Consider the following 23,456-nt stretch of genomic DNA (forward strand, 5'->3'; position numbering starts at 1 on the left):
ATGAAACATTACAAGAGTATGTAACCTGCGTATCGTGACATATCTCCGAGTGAAACAGGATAGACTGGCGGGACATAACGTTGGGAGGAATTTGATTTGAAAAGTGGGTGTCATAATGAATCTTAGCTCTGTGCCTAAAAGTTGAAGATGATATTGGTTGAAATTGGTTGGTTCAAGTCTACATAAATACACATCATATGTTGTTTTACAGGAAGAAAACATGATTGGCTTTTGATATAAGAATACAAAGAAATGGATTTTTTTTTTTTTTTTTTTGGCATATATTGTTAAACAGGTGCACAATATGACTGGGGATGTCATCTAAAAGGGTTTAAAAATCATTTAACATTTAATCTCGATTTTAATTGAGGATCAACAATTGTACTCAACATAGTCAAATCGCAGATCCTATCCGGGTCCTGATTGGTCCACTCTTTACAACTCCCGCCTCTGTGATGCTACAATCAGCCCCTCCCCTCTCCGCTCTCAGCTGCTCACATCCGGCACGCGGACAGGCGCGGAGAGTGGGAAACGGCAACTTCACCTTGCCCTTTAAAAAGCTGACACTGTCCTCATAGGGCGACTAAGGTCAGACACAGTCGCGGGAGAAGGATGAAATAGAAAGAGAGAGTTAGGTTGAGAGTTAGGTTTTTTTTTGAACAGGTGTCAGCCTGGGCGCAGTCACCTTTTCGTCCTGCTGTATGCGGTTCAGTCGCGCGCTTCCCGTGATATGAAAACACTCCGCACGCGCCTGCTTCCGTCGCATTCACTTGTTGTCCTCGAGCTGCCACGATGGTTAAATGTCCTGTTTAATGGTCGAGGTATGTAGACCGTGACTTTTACAGCTTTACCTGCCGGCAGCTTCCCGAACAGACACACAGGCTCGTACACACACAGTTGTTTTTGTTAAGGCCTGGTGGCTCTAATGAAAAATAACTTTGAATATAATGTTTCTGTCAGAACTTACAGTGTATTTGGTGCTTAAAAGTCAGTTTATAATCATTGTGTCGTAGTCTACCTTGGGTGTGCTATGTGACGGTGATGAATTCCTATATTTTTGATATTGTAGGCTATTCTTACAGGGGTTTTAAAAATATTTTGTCTGTAAGTAGTAAGTTAGACCTTAGATATTTATGCAAAGTGAACAGTTTTTTTTTAGTGAAGACGACTAATTCATTCTATAAGCTGATAGGCTACAGCAGGCCTTATGTATTCTTGCATTGTGTCACACCTATTCAATGATGTTTTACAGAAAAGTCAAACTGCAGCCTAGATGAGGCACATGACGATAGGAGGCAGGTGTGCAGTGGAGGAAGATATGATACATCACAGTTTGTGTTTGGCTAAATGCTGTAGTATACAGTATGTGTTGAGATGAATGCAGATATATTGATATGTACTGTCTCCACAGGATTTCAATGTAAAGTGTTGTTCAAAAACTTGGTTGAACAGTTTGTTATTGTTATTATTTGTAGATAAATTAAGTGTAGATAAACTGTCCTGTGTAAAACAAATTTTGACATCAACATTTGAATGTTGAAGTTAGTTATTGACTTCCGAAACAGTAGACAGAACAAAAAATTATTAACACAAGATTTGCTTTTTCGGAGCTCTCAAACACATCTCATGGTTTTCCGCAGTGGATAGAGTTTGCGCAGTTGCCATGGAGATACTCAGTCCTCATCACTTGCTTATTGTCTACTGTTCGCAGTACTTGCTCTTAATTGTCTACTATCAATATTTTAAATAAGCACTGACTTGTTACTTGACAAACGATATTCTGCCATGTTTTTCTTCACACCTTAGGCTGTTTTGCCCTCTAAAAGCTATTCTGTGTCTTATTTGTTAATCTTTTCTTTGGTAAAGGGGACTTTTTACAGTCCCTCCAACATCCCGCTTCTCCTTAGCACATTTCTTGTATTTTTGTGTGCAAATAAATAAATATTATTGCACAGAACATACAGTATGTATCACATCAAGAATGTGCAGCTGCAGTGTACTATATGTACTATATTCAGCAGAAGTTGACCATACAAACATTGCGCTTGTTTTGGCTACACACACATTTCCTTCAGCTGTTCTGATTAAATTTACTCACTGCATTCATCAATGTCTGCACAGCAGCATTTTATATGTAAAAAATATTGTAAATCACAAACTTTTAAAACCATTTCCAAATCTATCTGTTGCCCAGCTCATATCTTAACAATTTGACTGCAGCTAGCGCAAAGTGAGAGAGACAGAGAGACTTTGAGTAGAGAGCTGTCCAGTTGAGGTGAATTATGACGTTAGCATAGGAAAAAATTTGACAGAGAGCATCCTGTACACATGCCATAACCTTGTGGGCTGGATGAGTGAACAGTCATTGCCTCTGGTTTGTCTCCATCCACCCGTTTCCTGCCTGCCAGTAAACAGTGTGATGATTTAGATGTAAATCCCCCTAGACAAGGTACTCTTTTATGACTATCTTTCTCCAGAGGGGTAACATTGAACAGTAACAGATAACAGATGGTTTGCTTTACATCTATTAGGTCAGCTAGGATACCTGGTTTCTTTCAAACGTGTATGTGTGTGTCTTTGCCTTCATGTTCCTCTAAACCAGCGCTACTTAGTGCACTTAGTCCACTCTCACGCTTCTCTACTATGCCCGCAGATGTTGACCCATTATAACTGTTTTAGCCATTACTAGCTATTATAAATAGCTGACCTCATTTAGGAAATGTACAGAGCTGAGTCTGTCTGAATTGCAACACAGGGCACTGGGTTGTAATTAGGCTCAGGAACTGATCTGAGGTCAGGGAACATCACTGGATTACCGTAAACCAAATTTATCAGGAAAAGATTGGAGTGATCTGAAAACTAATGCTAACATAAAATGAAAAAAGAGGTATGAGGCATTGTTGATGTTGATCCAAAAATGACTGAGCTGTTGATGGAAAGTGTTTGACTGTCATTACTTTACAGTTGCTTTGGAGCCAACACACTGATTCATAAATTGAGGCTTGATATTAATTCACAGTTACTATGGTCCTTAACTGGTTTCACTAGCTTTTAGTGATGATTTACCATTAAAATAATATTGACTTAATCTACAAATCAGTGAATTTTGTCTATTATGTTTGTTACCAGTATTTGATTAAAACCACCCGCAAAAAAGAAAAAAAACATGTTACTTAACTTCATACAAACACACCTTTGAGAGAAAATGGCTAAAAAAAGATGCCTTACAACTCCTGACCATGGGTACCAACCATGTGGAAGCATGTGATTATGGTGCAAATCATTGCCAGTTAATGCCAGTGTGCTGTCTGACCCACTTTCTCAGTGATGTTGGCCAACACGCAGACATGTTGCTACTGGAACAGCAGATGCCACTGTCGCTTAATGCACCTACACTCTGTCACTCACTCAGATGATGAATAGTCTTTAAACAGATGCTGTTTAATCCAATTCCAAAATCATGATTCAGTTTTTGATGTGGAACCAAACAGAACAGGATGAGATGAGCAAACTTAAGTCATGAAAAATCACTTTAACTGGTGAGTGGATTTATTCCATGCAGTGGAATAAATGCAAGGCTTTGTTTACACATATAGTATGATATATATATGGATGGATGATTATTTGTCAAATGCTATAGACTGTACAGTTGAGGAAATAACTAAAAGCTCCATCTGTAAAACAATAAATATTAAATTGGCAGATGAAGCAATGAATTACTCTGACTTAAATATTGAATTTATGTAAGTTAAAGCTTTAGATTTATAGTATTGAAGCAGATCAGTTTCTATTTATTAGCAATGTTCATTGATGCTCTTTGATAGTGTATTTTTGGGTGTTTGTAATAATAATCTTAGCCTCTCTCTCTCCCTCTTTCTCTCACAGAGGTGTGGAGCAGTTGCATTTAAAAGGTCGGAGCAGAATGCCACACAAGTTCGCATGCTGGGTAAGAATGCTAACTGACCTGAATACTTCAGTGAAAAAGGTTAATATTTGTAGTCAACTGCAAATTGGTGGTGCAGAAAGTTTCCTAATATTTGATTAGAGTGCGTCAGTGTATCACTAACCTTTGGCCTACTGTAACATCTATGTCAAACACAGAAGCAAGTTTCTACTATCTCTGTTTAAACTCTGCATCGGTCAGTTGAATGACAGTGGTGTTCAATAGCTTTCATAACTCAGAAGTCAGGAGTCAAACTGACTCTCAAGTTCTCAAAGAAAAGCCTGGGAATGTTGAATTCTAACAATATAAACTTTAACTCCAGTCTTTTTTTCTTTTTTTTTTTTTAGCGTTTGGACTGGAGACAGTAAAATGTAGCTGTTTTTCATAACTACAGTCTCAGACCTTGAAGTTTCAGACTTTGAAATGTAGCCCAGGCAGTTTTTTTTTTCCATATTTATGTCAAAGTCGTTTAAAGGGGATCTATTATGTTTTTCCTTATTTTCAGTCATGTGACAATGTCAGATGTTCATATTAAAGGTGGCCAAAGTGTAAAATAATGAGGTAAACGTATGTAGAAGTAATCCCTGTGAGCAAAAAGCACTGGCTTCAGATTGCCCTGAATGCTCGGTTTCCAACGTTTTCTTCTACTTTCAGCCCAAGCTGATGTCAGCTTGTGACAGATTTCTTTATATGGTCATCTGCTCTACACAGTGCACGAATTCACTGCTCTACTTGACTAACATTATGGTGTTGTTCTATTGTTTTGGGGGTAGTCATGACTCAAGTCAAGCTGGCATGCTGTGAGTGTTTTTTCCATTACACAGCAGGGCAAAATAAAATGAGATGTTTACCTGTTGGAGGTGTGCTGGTCATCCGCAGCTCTTCATCAGACCTTATCATCACTGTGGCTGTTTCTGCTTGTACTATTCCGCCCTGCATTATTTCTAACTGATATGTCCATATCTTCTTGTGTCGACCGGTTTTTAGCACTGCTAATGAAGCTCTGCTAATTCAGTGGAGGAACACATTTCACTTCCTGTAAATTCTTCACAATAATAAGTCTCCATTATTTAGTCATGTAAAGGCTTTTAATGTATATGAAGCAGTAAAGCAGGAAATGTTGGATTTGCATCAGCAGTAACTCTGATACGGCTGTCCCTTGGCAGACTTTCAGAAAGCTGGTCAGTCAGAACAGAGTGGGCTCATCAGGAGGGGGGGTCTTAAAGAGACAGGAGCTAAGACTGCCTGTTAAGAGACAGAGGCTGCACTGAGGGGCTGCATAAAGGGCCAGTATAATATAAATAAGGAGATTTTTGAGCTGTGAATCATGCAAAGCTACTCTAGTGGAGTCCCAGATTAAATATATAGAACTGGAAATGAGCATAATAGGTCCCCTTTAAAAGCTTCCTGAAACAGTGCTTAGTTGAATACAAGTATGAAGCAAACTTAAACATATGATTTTTTTTTTTTTTTTTTTTTTTTTTTTTTAAAGGTATGACGGAGTGTAAATTACCAGAGCAAAAAAAAAAATCTCAGTGAGTGTGTGTGTGTGTGTGTGTGTGTGTGAGAGGAAGAGTGGGGATCTTTTGGAGCCAGCAGTCCACTGGCTGACTCCCAACTCCCAAGTGTTTACTTTTCAAGACTCCCACTGACCTCGCCATCTCTCTGCTATCTTTCTCTCTCTCATTCTGTGCTACTATCACTGCTTCTTACTTTCTGTCACATATCCTCTTTTCACACATTCCCACACAGATATCTGAGCTCTTTTTGTTTCCAGTTATTCTTATGTAGCTTGTCTATCTATTAAAGTTAAAATCCTCAAGATTTTCATGAAATCAGACCCTGTTTTTGAAATGTTTGTGGTTGGTTTTTTCAGCAATAGTTTAAAAAAAAAAAAAAAAAAGTCTAATGTATTTACATTCAGTAATTGGTTCTCTATATAGTAGCATAGTAGTAGTCATTGTTAGTGGCAGGGGCCTCCATTCCCATGCTGGATTCAAATTGCCTTAACTATGCAGAAGGGATTTACAGGAAACTATGCATGCCAGTGTTATGTAAGTTTGTAAATATATCTCATTGATATCAGACATACTGTTCACTGTACAGTTTCCTAACACTGTATCAGAGCTGTATATTAAAGGTTGGTGATTTTCTATATATTTCTTATTATCAACAAATCTCATATGCAGAGCCAAACCAACATGAATTGTTCTTACTTGCAAGTACTGTGTGTGCATCTTGTGTGTGCATCCAAAGTCTGATATATCTTATTCCTATGTGCCACAGACCTCCTTTGTTATCCAAATTCTATTAAAAACATATCAATGAGCCCCAGTGTTGTGCTGAGATGTACAATGTAATACCTTTGTGTTGTTTTTGTTGTGATCTATAGCATAAAAAGCTAGCGAAGCCCTGATAAACGTAATTGCATTCCTATGCATGTGCAGTGGTGTCTGCCTTTAAAAGGAACTACTCTGTGGAGACTGAGCAGTTTTTAAATAAACTATTGAGCCCAAACTCTTTGGAGAAAAGGAACCTGTCACCCAGTGCAGCGTTGTGACTCACTGACATGTTTTTAATAGTTTTTGGACAACAACAGAGATCTATGGCACAGAGGAATAAGCTATATCTTTGGATACACACACAATACTTATAAGTAGGATGAGTTCATTTTTGGTTTGGCTCTGCACATTAGATTTGTTGACATTAAGAAAAATCACCAGCTATATGCAAACAGAACATTTCCTACTGCTGCTGCTACACATTAAAACCATTAAATTGAGGAAACACGGGGGGTTTCGATTTTTGGCCAGTGGCAACATGAGAAATGATAGCTTCCTTGACATTATCACTGACACACTCATTCTCATGGCTGATAGATTTAGGAACTATGGAAAAATTTGAATAAATCAAATTCTTGGTGCTGGATTTTAGACTTTTTGTGTTGAGTACCAAGAAGGGGATATGCTACATTTTATCAACACACAAGACTTTACACTACAATACCAGTGGCCAGTCACAGCTACAAAAAACACAGCATTACATTGGGTACATAGCCACGTTGCATTTTCACTGAATCACTCTGCTATCTTAACGCTCTTTGTCTCATGATTTCTTGCAATCAGCTTCTTGCGTCTGATATGAGACGTTCAAGGCTATGTGCCTGTCTGTGTGTGTGTGTGTGTGTGTGTGTGTGTGTGTGTGTGTGTCAGTCCTTCTGTCTGCATGTGACTGTTTCTAAAAGGAACATTTCAGTGGAAAAATGTAATGGTTATAGTGCTGCATCCTGCATGATTACATGCATATAAAGGGGAACACAAAGGTTTTATTAATGTTCATTCACTTCATTATATTCATGTTAATGTGTCGTTTCCAACAGCCTTTGGGTGTATGTTACAAGGGATGATGACAGGAAGACAGTGGTTTCAGTCCCAAAAGAATGTGCAGTCCTGTTTAGTTCATTGGAGTTAAAATTGATCAGTTCAGGCTGTTAATCATCTTACAAGACTCAGATGCAGAACACAAAGACAAGAAAAGGATAAATTCAGACTTTGAAGTGTAAAATGGAATTGACAGAAAGCATGAATCTGGTTAATCTAGATGAGTCCTGGACAAAGTTACTCATTATGAGTTTAATGATTCTCTGTTTTCCTTTGACATTACTTTGAACATCTTCCATCACTTTAACATTTTGAACAAATCCTGTTCTTTTGCCTTTATCAGAAATCCTACTTGTGCATAAACCCAAGGCCGGTTAGTCGCCTGGACAGGAGAATTCAAATAAATCGAATAAACCTGCTGAAGTGGTTCTATGCCAGTGAAGCCTTAATGAAGGGTGACTCATGTACTTCGTTTTACCTTCAAGCTGAATAAGTTTATTGTCCTGTTTTGTTGGAGACCTTATGTTATTTTCAGTGTATTTTGAAACAAGGGGTTTGTGTAAAAGAGTCGGTATGCTCAATGGTGAAATAAATAGTGTGCAGAATTAGTGCTGAAGCAATTAGTCCATTAAGTGATTAGTTGATTCACCAGAAAATGATTGGACACTATTTTGATATTTGATTACTTCTTGTTAAAAATGCCAAATAGTTGCTGGTTTCTGCTTTTCTGGGACGTCTTTGGGTTTTGAACTCTTTGTTGGACATGAAACGATTAATTGAATAATTAAAAAATAATGGACAGATTAAATTAAAGTAAACAAATGAAAGAAGATAAAAAATGCAGCTAGACTTATTGATGGACACAAATATTAATACTATTTGTTGTAGATATTCCTGCGGGTAAAGTGTAACCCTGTGTTTGTGTCCCTGTCCCCACTGACCTGACCATGAGACAGAGGACGTGGCCGTGAACCCAGAGCTCCACAGTGGTTCACACAAATCCTATTGGTCTCTCGTTCGTGTGAGCAGCATATAGGCAGGGTGAGAGAGTGTGTAAGCGAGCTGAGAGCGGGGAGAGGAGGGGCTTTAAGACTCCACAACAACGTTGGCGCGAGTAAGACTGTAGTGGGAGAGAGAATGCGGCAGAAGGAGGGAGCAGACTGTGAGTGGCCAAGTCTGGGAGAGAGGGATACAGACAGATTCTCTCCTCTTTTTTTTCTGGCATTCCCCCGCTTCACATCCTCATTTTTTGCTTTGTCTGTTTTATTATTCTGCACCCGTATGCTTTCAACCTCTCTGTCCTGCTGCTGATTCTGTCTGTCCCTGCAGTCTTTATTCCTCTGTCCTACATCCAGACTTGTTACTATCTCTTTCTGTCGCTGTCTCTTTTCATCTCCTGGGCTCTTTGTCACCATCATCATCCTTCTTTCTCTCCCCCTCCTTAATTTCTACCCCCTCTTTACTTTGAGCTTTCCTTTCCTTACACCTGTCCGTCATCAGTCCGTTTTTGTGTGGCGTTACAATGCCAGTGCTGGAGGGGCTCTGGGGCCCAGATCTTAGGCTGCGGGATTCCGGTCTTGGTGTTGGGGTCGACGTTGGGGTCTGTCCAGATGAGGCTCCCAGCTCGTCAGTCTGGGGGCCACTCAGGACCCCGCCGGTTACCTGTGGTGGCCTGTCGCTGGCCCTGGAGCTTCCGGCTCTCATTAGGCAGCTCAGGGCGGCCTGGAGGGCGCGCAGGGGAGGCCCCCAAGGGCCTGAGAGAAGTCAGGCCAGTGCTTGGGTGGAAGCAGAGAAGGAGGAGGTAGAGGAGGTGAAGCAGGACACAGAGGACAGGAGCGCACATCTGGAAGGTAACACAAATTACATGGTTACACGAATGATAAAGCTTGTGGGATTCAGATTTCTGATGAATTTTTAATGTTTCATATGTATGTTGTTTGTGTGCGCATCATTAAAACACATCCATGATTTATTCATGAAACTTTAGAACTTTGTTTGTTTTGGAAATTGGGTACATTCCTTCACATTTAACCTGTGTAATGGTCTGTGTATAATTTGTTGTGCATTTATCTTTGTAATGATGTTAGCAGTCATGTTTTCTGGCAGGTCAACTTTATACATAAGGGTGTCTGACCTTGTTGGATCCATTTTGGCATTTTAATGTGAGAATTTAGATTCCTCGCCTGGATGCGCGCTTCCATTTTTGACAACTGTTAGTGGGGGTGTGTGGTTGCTTGTGTAATGACAGATTATCTTTGACAAGCGCGCCTGTGGCCGTATGTCTGTGCTCGTAAGTGACGTGGGTCGAGGCGAGGTTCAGAGCAGACAGCCAGACAGAGTAGACAGTGAAATGAGGGATTTGGGCTGTAAAGCCAGAGTGTCCATTAAAGAAAGATTTGTTACCATCTGCTGAGCTGCAGCTGTACTGATGACACTGATGTGATGCCATCAATTGACCTTGTGGCCGTCTGTCTGGAGCGTAACAGCGATGACGCAAAGTAACCTTGTTTGTTGACAGTTTGGGGTGAATTACTTTAAAAGATAAAGGCTGACTTGAAATTAGAACAGCAGTGACATGACAATGATATTGAATAGGATGATGACCCTGTTTATTATTTGCACTGGGAGGTGTTTTTGACCTGATATAATGTTAATATAATATTATTTTGTTGGTAAAGTCAAAGTAACAGACGAACTGTAGCTGTCAAATGTTAACAGTGTTTTAATTTGATTATGATTTCATAGTAATGCAACTTTTGTGACTTTGACTCTATTAGCATATGGACAAAATTGATAAATAATACATGAATAAAGATTAAGAAAAAAAGAAAGTTTATATTGTCCTCTTTACAGAAAAACATATTAATCAGTAAACATGTAATAACAAAAATTGAAGTATGTACACGTAAATCTTGCTTGTGATGAAGTGATGATTCAGGCTGTGGGGAATTACCTGTGCGCAAGTACTGACTCACAAGGTGGAAATGGACGAACGTATGCTGCACATCGCCTGTGACTTTCCTTTTGAATCGTGATGACCTCATTCATTTAATGACTTTCTACAGATGGTGAAAGGCTATCTGCGCAATATTTGATTTCACAGTATACAAAGTGTTGAGACACTGTTAGATGACTTGTCTGTGTTGATAGTGAGTCATTCTGACATTTGCAGTTGGAAAGGCTGAAGACCAAAATTTTTTTATAGGGTTCATTGGTTTAGATGGATTCAGTTAGATATTGTACAACTGACAGTGTTTCAGAGGTAGTTATTTTACCTAGAAATCTACACTTAAAATCAAACTGTCAAATTCTGATCTTTTGTATGCATGTCACAGTCCCCCTTCTTGACATTTGGACATTTGTCATATAACAGTGGAGTAGTGGAGCTCTCTGGATCAACAACAAACATGTAAAATACAGCATGTTAAATATTAGTCATGCTAGAAATAAAAACAACACTCCTACAGTCATTCGACAGAATGTTAATGGGCAACTATTTCTTTAAACAAAAATGCCATTCAGTGGCTCCAGTTCTTCACATGTGAAAATCTGCTGGGTTTTTTAGTTTTCTATGATATTAAACTGAATATATTTGGAATTTGGGCTATTAGCCAGACAAAAAACATTGAAATGTGTCAACTTGGGCTTTGTGAAATTGTGATGGACATTTTTTTACTATTTTGTGATGTGTTTATGGACTAAACGATTTAATCCATTAATCAAGAAAATAATATATGGTAGGTATAGATATAATAGATAATGTAAAAGAACCAAAAAAATTAAATTACACACATTATTGATCATTTGTACTCACTTTACCTGATGAAAATCCAGTAAAATGAATTGTATCTGATGACAGTCGAATGACCTTAATGTGGTTAATAAAGTGAGTACAAGTGTGATCAACAGTGTGCATGATAGCGTGAATTTTTTGAGTTATTTCACAGAGTTTGTGATCCAGTTCATCTGTCTATAAGGTTTTCTAAAGTGCAAGAGCATTGTAGTGAGATTAATTGGATAATAATCCCAAGGTCATATACATAAAAGAAGATATGAAGCCACATTTCCCTTAAGTTGAGATGTTCTTTAATTTTTTTCCATCTGTTTGAGTCCAGAGAGAAAGATAGGATACGCAAAAATAAAGCAGGAAAATTTTGGGGTGCACCTGAACACATATAAAACATAGATCTTTGGTCACTGAAAATATTCAAGCACCTACGTATGTACAATATACTGTATGTCAGCCTGGTCGGATGTCACTTGTCTTTTCTGTATCTAGCCTCTGTTACTGTCAGATCATTATTATTTAAAATCTTTTAAGTGCAAATACACAGAAAAAGCAAAGCAGCAGCACTGCCGGTGAGTGTCTGGAGATTCCAGCCAGCTGTGTGGGTGTATGTATCTACACATCCAGATAAAGCAGCAGCAGCTGCAGGCAGCAGGGAACATCGTCTGCCACTTTGTATTTCAAAGTGTTTGCATTGGAGTGTAGGATCTGTATATGGCAGCGATGTGTCCGACTGTTGCTTTCTGAGAAGAAAAACAGCCCCAAAGCACAATTTGTGCCATAAACACCCACAGACTCAGTGAATCCAAGTGAACAGACTCGTATGAGTGCGCCGTGTGGGTGATGTTTGCCAAGTGTGTGATCTTGTTTTTGTATTTGGAATCAGGGATTTAACCTCATTTGCAAGTGTGTCTCTGTGTGTGTGTGTGTGTGTGTGTTACGTGTGCAGAGAGTGTTCATACATGGATGCATGCCAAGGCATGTGTGCATTGCTGTGTCTTAAAAACACCCTTTCCAACTGATTCACGTTTTCATCCTACATGACCCAATTCTGCGCTGCATGGAGACAATGACCTATTTACCACACTGAGAGTTAAAGGAAGAGAAGGGGAAAGAGGAGAGGCGGGGAGGGAGACGAAAGGATGGATCAGATGGGGAGAGGGGGAGAGGGGGGTGGGGAGTGGGGGTGTTGTTGTTGAACAGGCAGGAATGAAGGATGATGGGAAGGTTGAGGGCGTAGTAATGGAGGGAGATGAGGATGTGGAGACAGTAGCCAGAAGTAGGGGAGGACAGACTGTAAGGAAATGAAGGATGGAGTGACACATTAAATAGAAGTAGAGTGAAGGAAGAGAGCCAGAGGGTTGTGTGTGTGTGTGTGTGTGTGTGTGTGTGTGTGCATGTGCGTGTGTTTGTATGTATTGGAGGGGGGTGATCTGAGTGTTACCGCAGCGTTTTTTTTTTTTTCCAGATGATGTATTTCCTCCTCTCCTTGCCCGCCAACACGCAGGATAAAAAAGCAAAGAGGCTTTCCCCCTTTTCTCCTTTTCTTGCACAAACTAGGCCAGCAGGACTCCTCTGCCTCACTTTAACAGGCTGAGTCATTTCCACCAAAACAGTTTATATTTGTTTATCGGATGATAACACATCATACGGTTTATCTATAGCTGCCTAACTTACGCATCTCTCACACATTTACCAAAACCACAACATCTACAAACTCTGCCGCTTTGGCAACCCACACTTGCAAGGCGAGATTTGGCAACCAAAGTGACTCACAGTGACGTCAACCCCATTAAGCAGGTAGTTTAGCTGCTTTTAACATCTCTTAAGCAGGAGTCACAGAGGTGATGTGAATAAGCAACCTCAGGGACATAATACGCTCCAGTTACTCACATCTAATCTGTAAATTATTCAGTATTCCCATAGTTTTTAGTTTATTCAAGTGTAAATTTCACATGCATGCATGTGTGCTGTGTCTTACTTAGGACCTAGTTCTGTTTTGTGTCATTGTCACTGGCCTCAGGGTGTGTGAATTGCGCATTTTAAAGAGAGGCGGCATTCAGTATTCAAGGACCCATTATACTGCTGTGTTCCCTCTCCATCTGATACTGTAGGTGCTCACACAGTAACGATTAAAACCCAAAGGTTTCTTCTGAGACTCTGCAGACATTTCCTGTGGAAAGATTTCATAGGCAAAACAAGCTTGATATCCTTTTAGTTAAAACAAAAGTACTGTCAACATGTCAGAAATACATGGGCACTTCAAACATTAGTAATCATTATTTACTTTACTTTACTGGAAAATGTGTGTCAGTTGTTTAGATTGTGGATTTTAAATAGAAAACTTTGGTTTTGTAGTGGAACAGTTCACAGATTCTGTTTGTGCCTTGTTTAAAATGCACACAGATAAGGAACTATTAACACTCGTCCCTGCACTTTGAGATGCACCACTCCGCATCAGTGTGAAACTACAAGAAAGCAAAGAAAGAAGAAAAGAAAGAAAAAACATTCTACGAACACAATGTATGCAGCAAATCCAGCACCAATCTGATTCCATCATCATATGAAGAGTGTTCAGACAAGCACCATAACAGCTGCAGCACGGCATGAAATCCATTCTCCTCGGGCAAACTCGGACCAGATGCATGATGTCCTAGTGATTCAGCAATGTCAAAGATCCTCTTGTTTCATGGGGGCTGATTTAAGAACGATTCTAAATCTGCTTTTATGAGGCTGATTATCTTGAACATCTATGTACTGCACAGCACCGGGGAACACTTCACTCTGTTGTCCTCTTATCACCCCGCTGGCTGCTCGACTTCGTTCGGTCTCAACACCTCGCTTGCTGTGCCCCACCGCTCTACCTTCTTCCTCCTGGAAAGTTTGATTCATAGATTTTTTTTTTTTTTATTACACTTGATGCTGACAAACATAAGTTCAATCTTTCTCCTTTTTTTTTCACCCCCTCCTTTTCCCACGTTTCTTTCTTTCTCTGTCTCTGTAGCTGATGGCAGACTGAACACTGGTCATGCTGGTGTGTTGCTGGCTGAGAGAAGAGGCTCCTACCCGCTGATTGACCTGCACATCCTCAAAAGTAGGTCTCCTCACCTATTTACATATAGCACTCCTATATCCAAACAAAAATTTATATAGTATAATATAGTATAATTCCTCATATTCCATATTCCATTCAAACTTTCGAACATTAAAAAATATATAACCTTCCACCTGACTGTTATGTGTATTCAGTTCGTCTTCTTTTTCCAAGATGTCAATAAATATACATGTAAGTTAATCCAAATGTCAAAATAGAAGAAAAAATAAAGTTTAAATACATTTAAATGGTCATACAGTAATACACACAGCATAATAATTCAACATTATTTGCTGAATACCGGTGATAAATATACCTGCTGCTTGCATAAATAGATGGATAGGAAAAGAAATAAAACTATTAAATAATTATTTAAGAGAAGCATTTTTGTACATCAAAGAAAAGACATATGATATTTCTGTGTCATGAAATGACAGGAAAGCAAACAAAAGAAGAAATTTAGCCATAAGATGAAGATGAAGATTCATATTAATTGCACATTTTGTAATCTACATAGATGTGTGGCTAATGTTTGTTTACCGTAACATCAGCATTCCTTTGGATTTCACTGAATCGATCAGGTCATGTAACTGCCTACCTCAACCTCTGTGAATTATTTTTGTTAGCAAACCACTAATAATAATAATAATAATTGTCAGACACTTATAATAACAATCTGAACCTGTCAGCGGCAAAAACAAGAACTTTTAGTGGACAAACATTTTTTGTTCTGTTTCTGCACTTTGTGATGTGCCTGGGTCAGATATGTGACCAAAAATAATTTTTCTACATTCAGTTGCATTTGTTTAAAATTTATCTGGCCCATCTTCATCTCCTGGTTTTAATATCTGGCCCAATTGAATTTGTAATTGAATAGCCCTGCTGTAGACTGTGATGAATACAGCTCAGAGGCAGTATCAAGGTAATTGTGTGTTAAATTTGGGTTAAGTGTACTTAGTCTTTTTCGAATATGGGACACACATTTTTTTACTTACCTGATGAGGCGTGGATGTGCACTTAATTGCTCAAGGTCAAAAATCTGGGTACTGGAGCAGAGCTGACAATCTATACTGTATATTTTTAGAGCTGTGTCATACAATTCAGAAGATGTCAAAACTTGAAACAGATGCTCATCTGTTGCTTGACTCTGTCTCTCTGTTGTAAAAACTACTCTGCATGCTCTGTCTGTAAAGTAAATTCTGTCTTTGTCATTTCAGCCAGTGCCCAGCAGGGGGAGGTAAAGTCCGGCACCAGGAGAAAGGTGAAGCGCCTGCTGAGCTTCCAGAGATACTGCCATGCCTCCAGGCTGCTGAGGGGGTTGGTGCCCCACACCCCCGAGTCCCTACACCTACTGGACGATGACTACCTGGGCCAGGCTGCGGTGAGGACACACACACACACACACACACTCATATGCAAACACACAGAGATGAAGGGATCCCCAGCATTACACATGTGCCATGTGTGAATCACATCTCAGTTCTGACAATTGTTTGTCTTTTCATTACAGCATATGCTATCAAAAGTGGGCACATGGAACTTTGACATTTTCCTCTTCGATCGTCTTACAAATGGTAAGATGATTTATTGTATTGCTCACATTTTTATAAATTTAACAGATGTTGACGGCCCTCACCCGCCCATATTCCATCAGTTATTTAAAGTTGTGCTTTTCTTTCCATCACAATGCAGTAATTACATACACTGTGTACTAAATGGTGTCATTTTTATGTAGTTCTGCACTATATATATCTTTTCTTGAATTATTTTGTGTGTGTGTATTAGGTAACAGCCTTGTGACTCTGATGTGCCACCTCTTCAATGTCTACGGTCTCGTTCACCACTTCCAGCTGGACATGGTCAAACTGCACAGGTTTCTGGGTAAGATTTGATTTCCACCCATGGGTGGGTGGGTCCTGCGTTGTTTTCCACCAAGAAGGGATGTAAAAGTGCATCCGGTAATAATTGTTCATTGCTGCTTCATTTGAAGATCTTCCAAACAGCTTATTTACATTTATATGCACACCAAATACCCCAATTACAGAAAAGACATACAGTACAATATTTTTTAAATAATGTTTAAATGGTCAGGAGTACTGGTGTGTTCACATGTAAGACTTTTCCTGGCGGCTTTTTTGGCGGGGCAGAATACTCTCGAAAACTGAGAAGGGTTTAACTTTTCAGGGAAGCCCAGAGTGACGTCAACTGCTTTTTCTCTGCCAATCAGTCCTTACAAAAGAGACTCTGGGTTTATGTTACCCACAATAACAACAAATATGGATAAAGTGACTGTGGAGACATTGTTGTTGTAGTAAGTGAATATTAATCCAGTATCCATAACAAGGTTAGTGGTGCTATCAGATACGACAAACCTGTGTGTTGTTATGGAAACGAGGAGCACATACTCCTGTGTTTTTTCTTTTTTCTCCACACAAAAAAACCACAGCCTCATGCAGTTTTTCTCCCACTTGGCATTGGATGACAGAGACTATCTAAATTTAAACTTAATCTTCTTGAAATCATGAATTATTATCTCATAATCATTAGTTTAGCATAATAAGACCCTGTTGAGATAGTTTAATGGGGTTTGACTTCGTCTCCTGTCTTTCCAGGCATGGTGCAGGAGGACTACCACTCCCAGAATCCCTATCACAATGCCGTTCATGCTGCTGACGTCACTCAAGCCATGTACTGCTACCTGAAGGAGCCCAAGGTAATTCATACACAAGCACACTACAGAGATTCACTAGGCCTGAGCTTCTCCTTGACATATTCTATTAGCTTTGCTCCCCGAGGGATAATTCCTGCTCACTTTGACTCGACAACACATTCTTCCACAGCCGGCAGAAATCCCCAAAGCCCTCTGACCAGATTAAGTGTCTCCACATCTTTCGCTTAATACAGTAATTGCTTTTGTGCCCTTTGTTGCTCCGTCAAGCACTTTGTGATGCACTTATTTTGTTAAAAGCACTTAGACAAATAAATTGAATTCGATACAGCACACATGCTGGTGTGTTCTGGATAACAATCACACTCATATAAGATGTCAAGCCTGCCGCTTCTCTGATCAATATGCCATTTTGTCCTTTACCGACAATTAATCATTTATCTCCAGCCTCTGAAACACACTGGGGTCTGTTATAAATTAGGATCCATGACTTTGAGTGAGTGCTTCAGTTGAATATGCAAGATATTAAATCATTTAAATTCTGAGGTAAATGTACTCCATTTCCAAAATGATCTAAATCTATGTGAATTATTATACTTTAATCGCAGCTTTTCCATAAGGGACGTTAAAACATGCAAACTACAGTTGTGTAAGTTAAATTGAAGAGTAAATTCACTTAAAGTCAGAACTTAACTGAATCCTAATGACTGATTACTAATGTACAGCACGGTCTGAAAGCATTAGGATGGGTTGGTTTTGGCTTAGCGCTCCAGAGCAGTGGATTTGTTAGGAAAAACAATTGGACTATGAGGTTGAAATGTTGACTTTCAGCTTCAATTTAAGCACTTCAAGCACTTTTATATGTAGACCTTATACAGTCTATGGGATAAACACTATAATTTAAGGGTATTCTCCACATGTCTTCAGAATCTTTTGAAGGACAGCTTAGCAATTAAGTTTTATTTGAATAGAGTGCAAGTGTCCTTCCTACGTAAGGATAACTGTTGCCCTGTTGACCATTCATGTGTTGTAGCTAGCAGAGCAGCTGAGCCCTCTGGATGTGTTCCTGGCACTGATGGCAGCAGCTGCCCATGACGTGGACCACCCTGGAGTCAACCAGCCCTTCCTCATCAAGACCAGACACCACCTGGCATCCCTCTACCAGGTACACGCAGCTGTGCTGCATGTGTCAGTGTGTGTGTGTGTGTGTGTGTCAAACCTGCAACTGGGTCAGTGCTAAATAAATATCTGTGTGTTGTTCGTCTTCTACAGAACATGTCGGTGCTTGAGAGTCACCACTGGAGATCCACTGTGGGAATGCTGCGAGAGTCAGGACTGTTGTCCCACCTACCTGCTGATATTTCGTAAGAACACACATTATAACGAGAATACCATCAGATATGTCATTATCCGATTATATTATTTTTTTTAATAACATAAACACTACCTCTACACTGCAGGCAGGACATGGAGCAGCAGCTTGGCTCTCTCATCTTGGCTACAGACATCAGCAGACAGAACGAGTTCCTGTCGACCTTCAGAGAACATCTGGACAACCAGGACCTGGACCTTCAACTCGCATCACATAGGCACTTTATGCTACAGGTAACAAGCTTTAACATTTTAAAGAACAGTATATTCAAGCAGTTACATGTATATACACTGTCAAATATTCTAACTATGATATAAACTTTTATCAGGTAACTTGTATTTGAACCACAAAGTTAGTATAACTACACAGTATGTTTGCATCTCCCTCCTTGCCTTCAGATTGCTCTCAAGTGTGCAGATGTCTGTAACCCATGTCGGGTTTGGGAGCTGAGCAGGCAGTGGAGTGAGAGGGTGTGTGAGGAATTCTACAGGCAGGGTGAGTAGTGTGTCCTCTTCATTGAAAACAAGACACAAACATCAGAGACATGCAGCATTTTGAAGCATTCATGATTTGACAAATTGATGTTCAACACAAATAGCACTGACATATGTGATTTACAGTGGAGATGATTGGTTTCCTTGATTTCATGGAGGTATTTTTAGGGCAAATGTCACTCAAAAGTAAGACCACAAACACCATTACCACATGTTGCAAATGGGCAGAATTCATAACAACTGCACCCTCGTTCTGTATTGTGTTATAAAGCATCAGCAAGGTTTCCCATAAAATCTGAGCAGGTTATATATTGTAAAGTGAAGAATGTAGTAAATTTAACCAATGGAGGCTGGCAATTTTCTTTGCTTACAGTACAAAATCTGCAAATTAATGTGTGTAGTTATTAAAAATCTACATACTGCACATCTCATCTGTGTTCTTCTTGGTTTTCCACTGAGATATTTAAAAAGAATAATATAAAGATTGATCTAAAGAGAGTCAGAAACATCTTTAGTTATGCCTTTTGCTTTTTTTTTTTGGTTTACTCATGTGGCTATTGTTTTCTAAATACTGGCTATTAACCTGGCAGGTGACCTTGAGAGGAAGTTTGACTTGGAGATCAGTCCGCTGTGCAACCAGCAGGCTGACTCTGTCCCAGCCATCCAGATAGGTGAGTACTAGAGTGCACATGACACATAACACAGGAACTAAATAATCTGTTATGTGTATACCTAACAGTAGCTGCTCCTCTGTCTTAGGTTTCATCTCGTACATTGTGGAGCCTCTATTTGAGGAGTGGCACCGCTTCACCGAGCCCAGCCTGCTCAGCCAGACTGTGATGGGTCACCTGCACAAGAACAAAGCGCGTTGGAGCCGCCTACGATTCGCACACACGCCCTCAGACACTCAAACAAACCCCCACGCTGAAGAGCCTGAGCCTAAGGGAGGAGGTGGAGAGGGGGAAGACATCCCTTAATCTTCCTCTTGCTTCTTGAGGTGTTTCATCTTCATTTCTAAATGGAGAAGAGGAGTGTTTATCTGCCTCCTAGTTTGTCCTCCAGCATGTTTTATCCCACAGCTGGTTGTTCACAGGCTCTGAAAGTGGGAGCGCTCGATGGGAGTCTGGTTTGGGTTTGGTGAGAAATGACTCCCTCTGCTGGAGTGGAAGATTGTAGCACTGCAGGAAAAAAAAGGAGGAGAGAGATGCACGGAAGAGCAAATGGATGCATAATCTTAGTAAATAAATGCCAATTTGACAAAATCTTGCTCTTTAAGTCTGTGATATCTGCAGGAGTAGTGGCAGAAGATGGATCAATGAAGACAAATATAAATCAGTGTTTGCACTATGCTGCTAGAACAACAAAGAAAAGCCAAAATTATATATACAAGTCAGCTGGACTGTGCTGGAAAAGATGACATAGAATATATGAGAGAATAAGAGGAATATATGAATATATCCACTATACTATGCTTTTTAAACTTTTAAAGAATACATGTTAAGCTCTCTCCACTTTTTCTCTTTTTGTACAGCTTGCTGTTCTTCTGTTGGATGCTATTTCATACAAGTGTCTCACTTGTCTACTTTTCACTGAAGTGCGTTTTTAACTTGAGCACTAAGCTGGTACATCAAGGTACTGTAAACTGTAAAATGTACTCTGTTTTAATTGTGTAAGCTGTAAGACGGACTGATAAAATTAATGACTGACACAAAGTGGCTTCAGCTCAACAGTTAGATGTTGCTGAGTCGCTTGAACACTGATTTAAAACTGTTAGCTGGATGTTTTTGAACACAAATGAGAGCCATTTTTTTAAAAGTGTTTGCGTTCTTGTCTAAAAAAAAAAAAAAAAAAAAAAGTCTGTTATAAACAGTATAATCTTTACATACTGTGATGTACAACCTCAGCAATTGACATGCCAAAAACTCAGCAATGTATTAACCTTTTTACTAGGTACCGATATCGAGAAATATAACTCTCCTCACACATGGTGTTACCTTTGTAACAACTGAATGGGTGCATTTATTTATCTGATAACCTCACTATACAAGCTCACATACAACAAAGCCTTAACAGCAATTTGGTCTGTCTGTGAAACACATTTTGTAATGGTGTTTTACCACTTTCTGGACAAACTTTCTTACGCCGTCAAACGGTTTTCTGCCTGTTTTCCTTCAGCCATACCAGCATACTTAAACACACACGCACATGCACACACTGTACTGTAGCATGTGCGTGTGCAGCCTGTTTCCTGTTTGATCTCTCACCAAGTATCAGAATTGGGTGTTAAAATGGTTCGCATTGCCAAGGTGCCAATGTACTGTTCTGATACATCGCCTCACTGCTCTCTTACCTCTCAAAGGCTTTTATATTTTCTTCTTTTTACACCTCTGTATATTCTTTGGATGCTGCAGGCACTGTGTGAACTGTATCTTATGTCATGATCAGACTTGGGCCAATTAGTAACTGCAAATACATCCAGTTTCTAGTATCAGGATATTTTAGATGTCAGTAACACAAAATTACCATAATTCATCATTCAGAATATATACTGTACAGTCATCATTATCTAAACTGGTACTTTGTTATTATCATATCTATATGGAGCTAATTTAACCTAAAACAAAGCATAAGTATTATTTGTAAATGCTAGTTGGTCCAAGTATAAGTTGTACCTCTAAAACATTAATTTTTCTACCACTCTGCTCCTAACATGTATAGATAAGGTTGTCTCATCTAAGGATGATGTTGAGGTTGTGTACATGGTGCTAACAGAGGCCCAGGCCCCATGTCTTCCCTGACCTACAGAGAAATAACCTGAGCTTTATGATTCTAACAACCCAGCCGATATAAAGTATATTCTACAATGTATTCTGTAAGATAATCACAGCTCACATATTGAAAAGTTGTGTTCATAAAAACTGTAAAAAGAAATAGTTAAGAATTTCTATAATTGTTTTTTTAAGTTACACTAGAGCTGTGATGTAAGCCTTTTCTATCAGGCGCAGTGCAATAAAGTTAAGTCACTGGCCAAGTTGTAACAAAACGGCCATTTTCATATCTATCTATAGATATACGGTAAATTATCCAGTATATTATTCATATGTCTTCACTATAGCACTCTATTGGCTTTGCTGCAACTCTCAAAGCTAGCCATACTATCATTTAAAGTTGTCACTGTTTTTGATGTTGCTACAGTTATGGAGATTTACAGATTAGCTTTGTAAAGTCAGACTTTATCGACAGATTTCTTTTAATCTTACTCACCTCTTTGTGTACCGGAAGTTGCTGAGAAAGCTTTTTTTTGTTTAAACCTCCCTCCAAGGACAAGCCTTGATCATGTGTGCAAAAACTGTTAAGTGTTTGAAATCAGAATTTTGTGAAACATCACTCTATGCTACCTAAAAATGGAAACATTTAATTCTTTGTACAGGTGACACATTACTGCCTCAGTATAGACCTCGATAAGATAGCAGATATGCTGCCTTGTATTTCAGTACCTCTCAGAATCAGCACTGATACAGGGTCACTGAGCCATATTGATTCCAGTAACGAGTACAAATATGTGCACCTTCAATTAAAAGTGCATGACAGAGGGCTTCATATACCAGATACACCATAATTATCATCTTTATGAAAGCATAAAATCAGTTGATGGTCATAAAGAGATTCTAACAAACACCTGTTATTACACATCTTAGGGAATGACAGACAATAAACAAAATTTAGCAGAAATACCAACCTATCTGTAAACTATTAAGGGTTTTTCTGCATACTGCATGCACTGAGGTGGTGATATGTTTTCTTCCTGTTTTACTGAAGTTACTGTTTTCAATCTTGGATGCACTTCCACCCCAGATTTTACTATGTTGTCCAATAATACAATTTCCATCTTTCCATGTTTGACCTGAACAGGTCAGAGTCAGTCCATTGCCAGAGACGTTTAAGTGCTGGTATTTCCATTATTTGTTCATTTGTTTTACCTGAATCAAGTCGACCTGAATCAAGGTTTGACTGACGAGTTTGATTCTAAATCAATCCAGCATGTGAAAAACTTAACATCTCAGTTATTTATCCAGCTTCTAGACTAGCTAGGAGGAAAAGTAATTATCAGCGTAAGAATTAGCATTTTACCGTCTTTAAATAAAACTCTTCAAATTGAGCCTGTTATATCCAATATGGATACAACAAGATGGACACTTAGGGTGTTAGCAACCCCTAACTAATATTGAGTTTGAGATATTACAAATGTTTGCACTATGGTCTACCAAGTGATCCAAACAAGACTAACTGGTCTGATCTGAATCTCTGTATTTGGGTGTTTGGATCTGACGTCTTGACTGTATGTTTCTGTTCTGACAACCAACCTCTGAGCACTGTGAACAATAAAATAAATGTTTTTCAATTAACACCAGATGTAATAGATATTCCCTTGCTTTTGTGTGTGTGTTAAAACTGACTTGACATTATGCCATGACACAAACAACAGAAGTCTTTTTGTTCTCCAAGAAAATGTAATGAAATGAGTGTGATTGGCCACTAGATGGCAACAAAATCATGTCAGTTGCTCTGCTTGCATGCGAGACAAACAACAGGAGACACCAGGATAACAGAGGACCTCGCTCCTCATAGTAGGGGGCACATTATGGGTGCCTCTCCCTCCTGCTTTTGTTTATAGTACAAATACAATAGTCAAACTGTGAATCAACGTGAGTATTTCT

General features: G+C 39.2%; 1 protein-coding gene across 6 annotated transcripts; it reads left to right on the forward strand.

Annotated features, from left to right (window-relative positions):
• Nucleotides 1–498: 498 nt before the first annotated feature.
• LOC121882283 (cAMP-specific 3',5'-cyclic phosphodiesterase 7B-like) lies at nucleotides 499–23,149 on the forward strand. 6 transcript variants are annotated; one of them, XM_042390413.1, is made up of 14 exons: nucleotides 499–588; nucleotides 3,886–3,946; nucleotides 13,876–13,987; nucleotides 14,115–14,204; nucleotides 15,422–15,585; nucleotides 15,715–15,778; nucleotides 15,990–16,085; nucleotides 16,817–16,917; nucleotides 17,906–18,037; nucleotides 18,145–18,236; nucleotides 18,333–18,477; nucleotides 18,643–18,739; nucleotides 19,329–19,409; nucleotides 19,498–23,149. In XM_042390413.1, exons 2-14 carry the CDS (start codon nucleotides 3,923–3,925, stop codon nucleotides 19,713–19,715), a joined length of 1,416 nt encoding a protein of 471 aa, XP_042246347.1. In that variant the 5' UTR covers nucleotides 499–588; nucleotides 3,886–3,922; the 3' UTR covers nucleotides 19,716–23,149. The 6 variants fall into 6 exon arrangements, with proteins under 6 accessions (XP_042246347.1, XP_042246345.1, XP_042246346.1 ...); XM_042390411.1 differs by lacking the exon at nucleotides 13,876–13,987 and adding an exon at nucleotides 1,253–1,299 and having other exon boundaries at nucleotides 521–821; XM_042390412.1 differs by lacking the exon at nucleotides 499–588 and adding an exon at nucleotides 733–821.
• The last annotated feature ends 307 nt before the right edge of the window (nucleotides 23,150–23,456 follow it).

Source organism: Thunnus maccoyii, chromosome 17 (genome assembly GCF_910596095.1).
Source record: "Thunnus maccoyii chromosome 17, fThuMac1.1, whole genome shotgun sequence".
In the NCBI taxonomy this organism is placed as follows: domain Eukaryota; kingdom Metazoa; phylum Chordata; class Actinopteri; order Scombriformes; family Scombridae; genus Thunnus; species Thunnus maccoyii.

Coding starts and splice junctions, on each gene's coding strand:
- LOC121882283 (XM_042390410.1), top strand. CDS start 8,846: ATGCCAGTGCTGGAGGGGCTCTGGGGCCCAGATCTTAGGCTGCGGGAT. Junction 15,586..15,714: donor ACTACCTGGGCCAGGCTGCG/GTGAGGACACAC, acceptor TTTTCATTACAG/CATATGCTATCAAAAGTGGG. Junction 16,918..17,905: donor GCTACCTGAAGGAGCCCAAG/GTAATTCATACA, acceptor CATGTGTTGTAG/CTAGCAGAGCAGCTGAGCCC.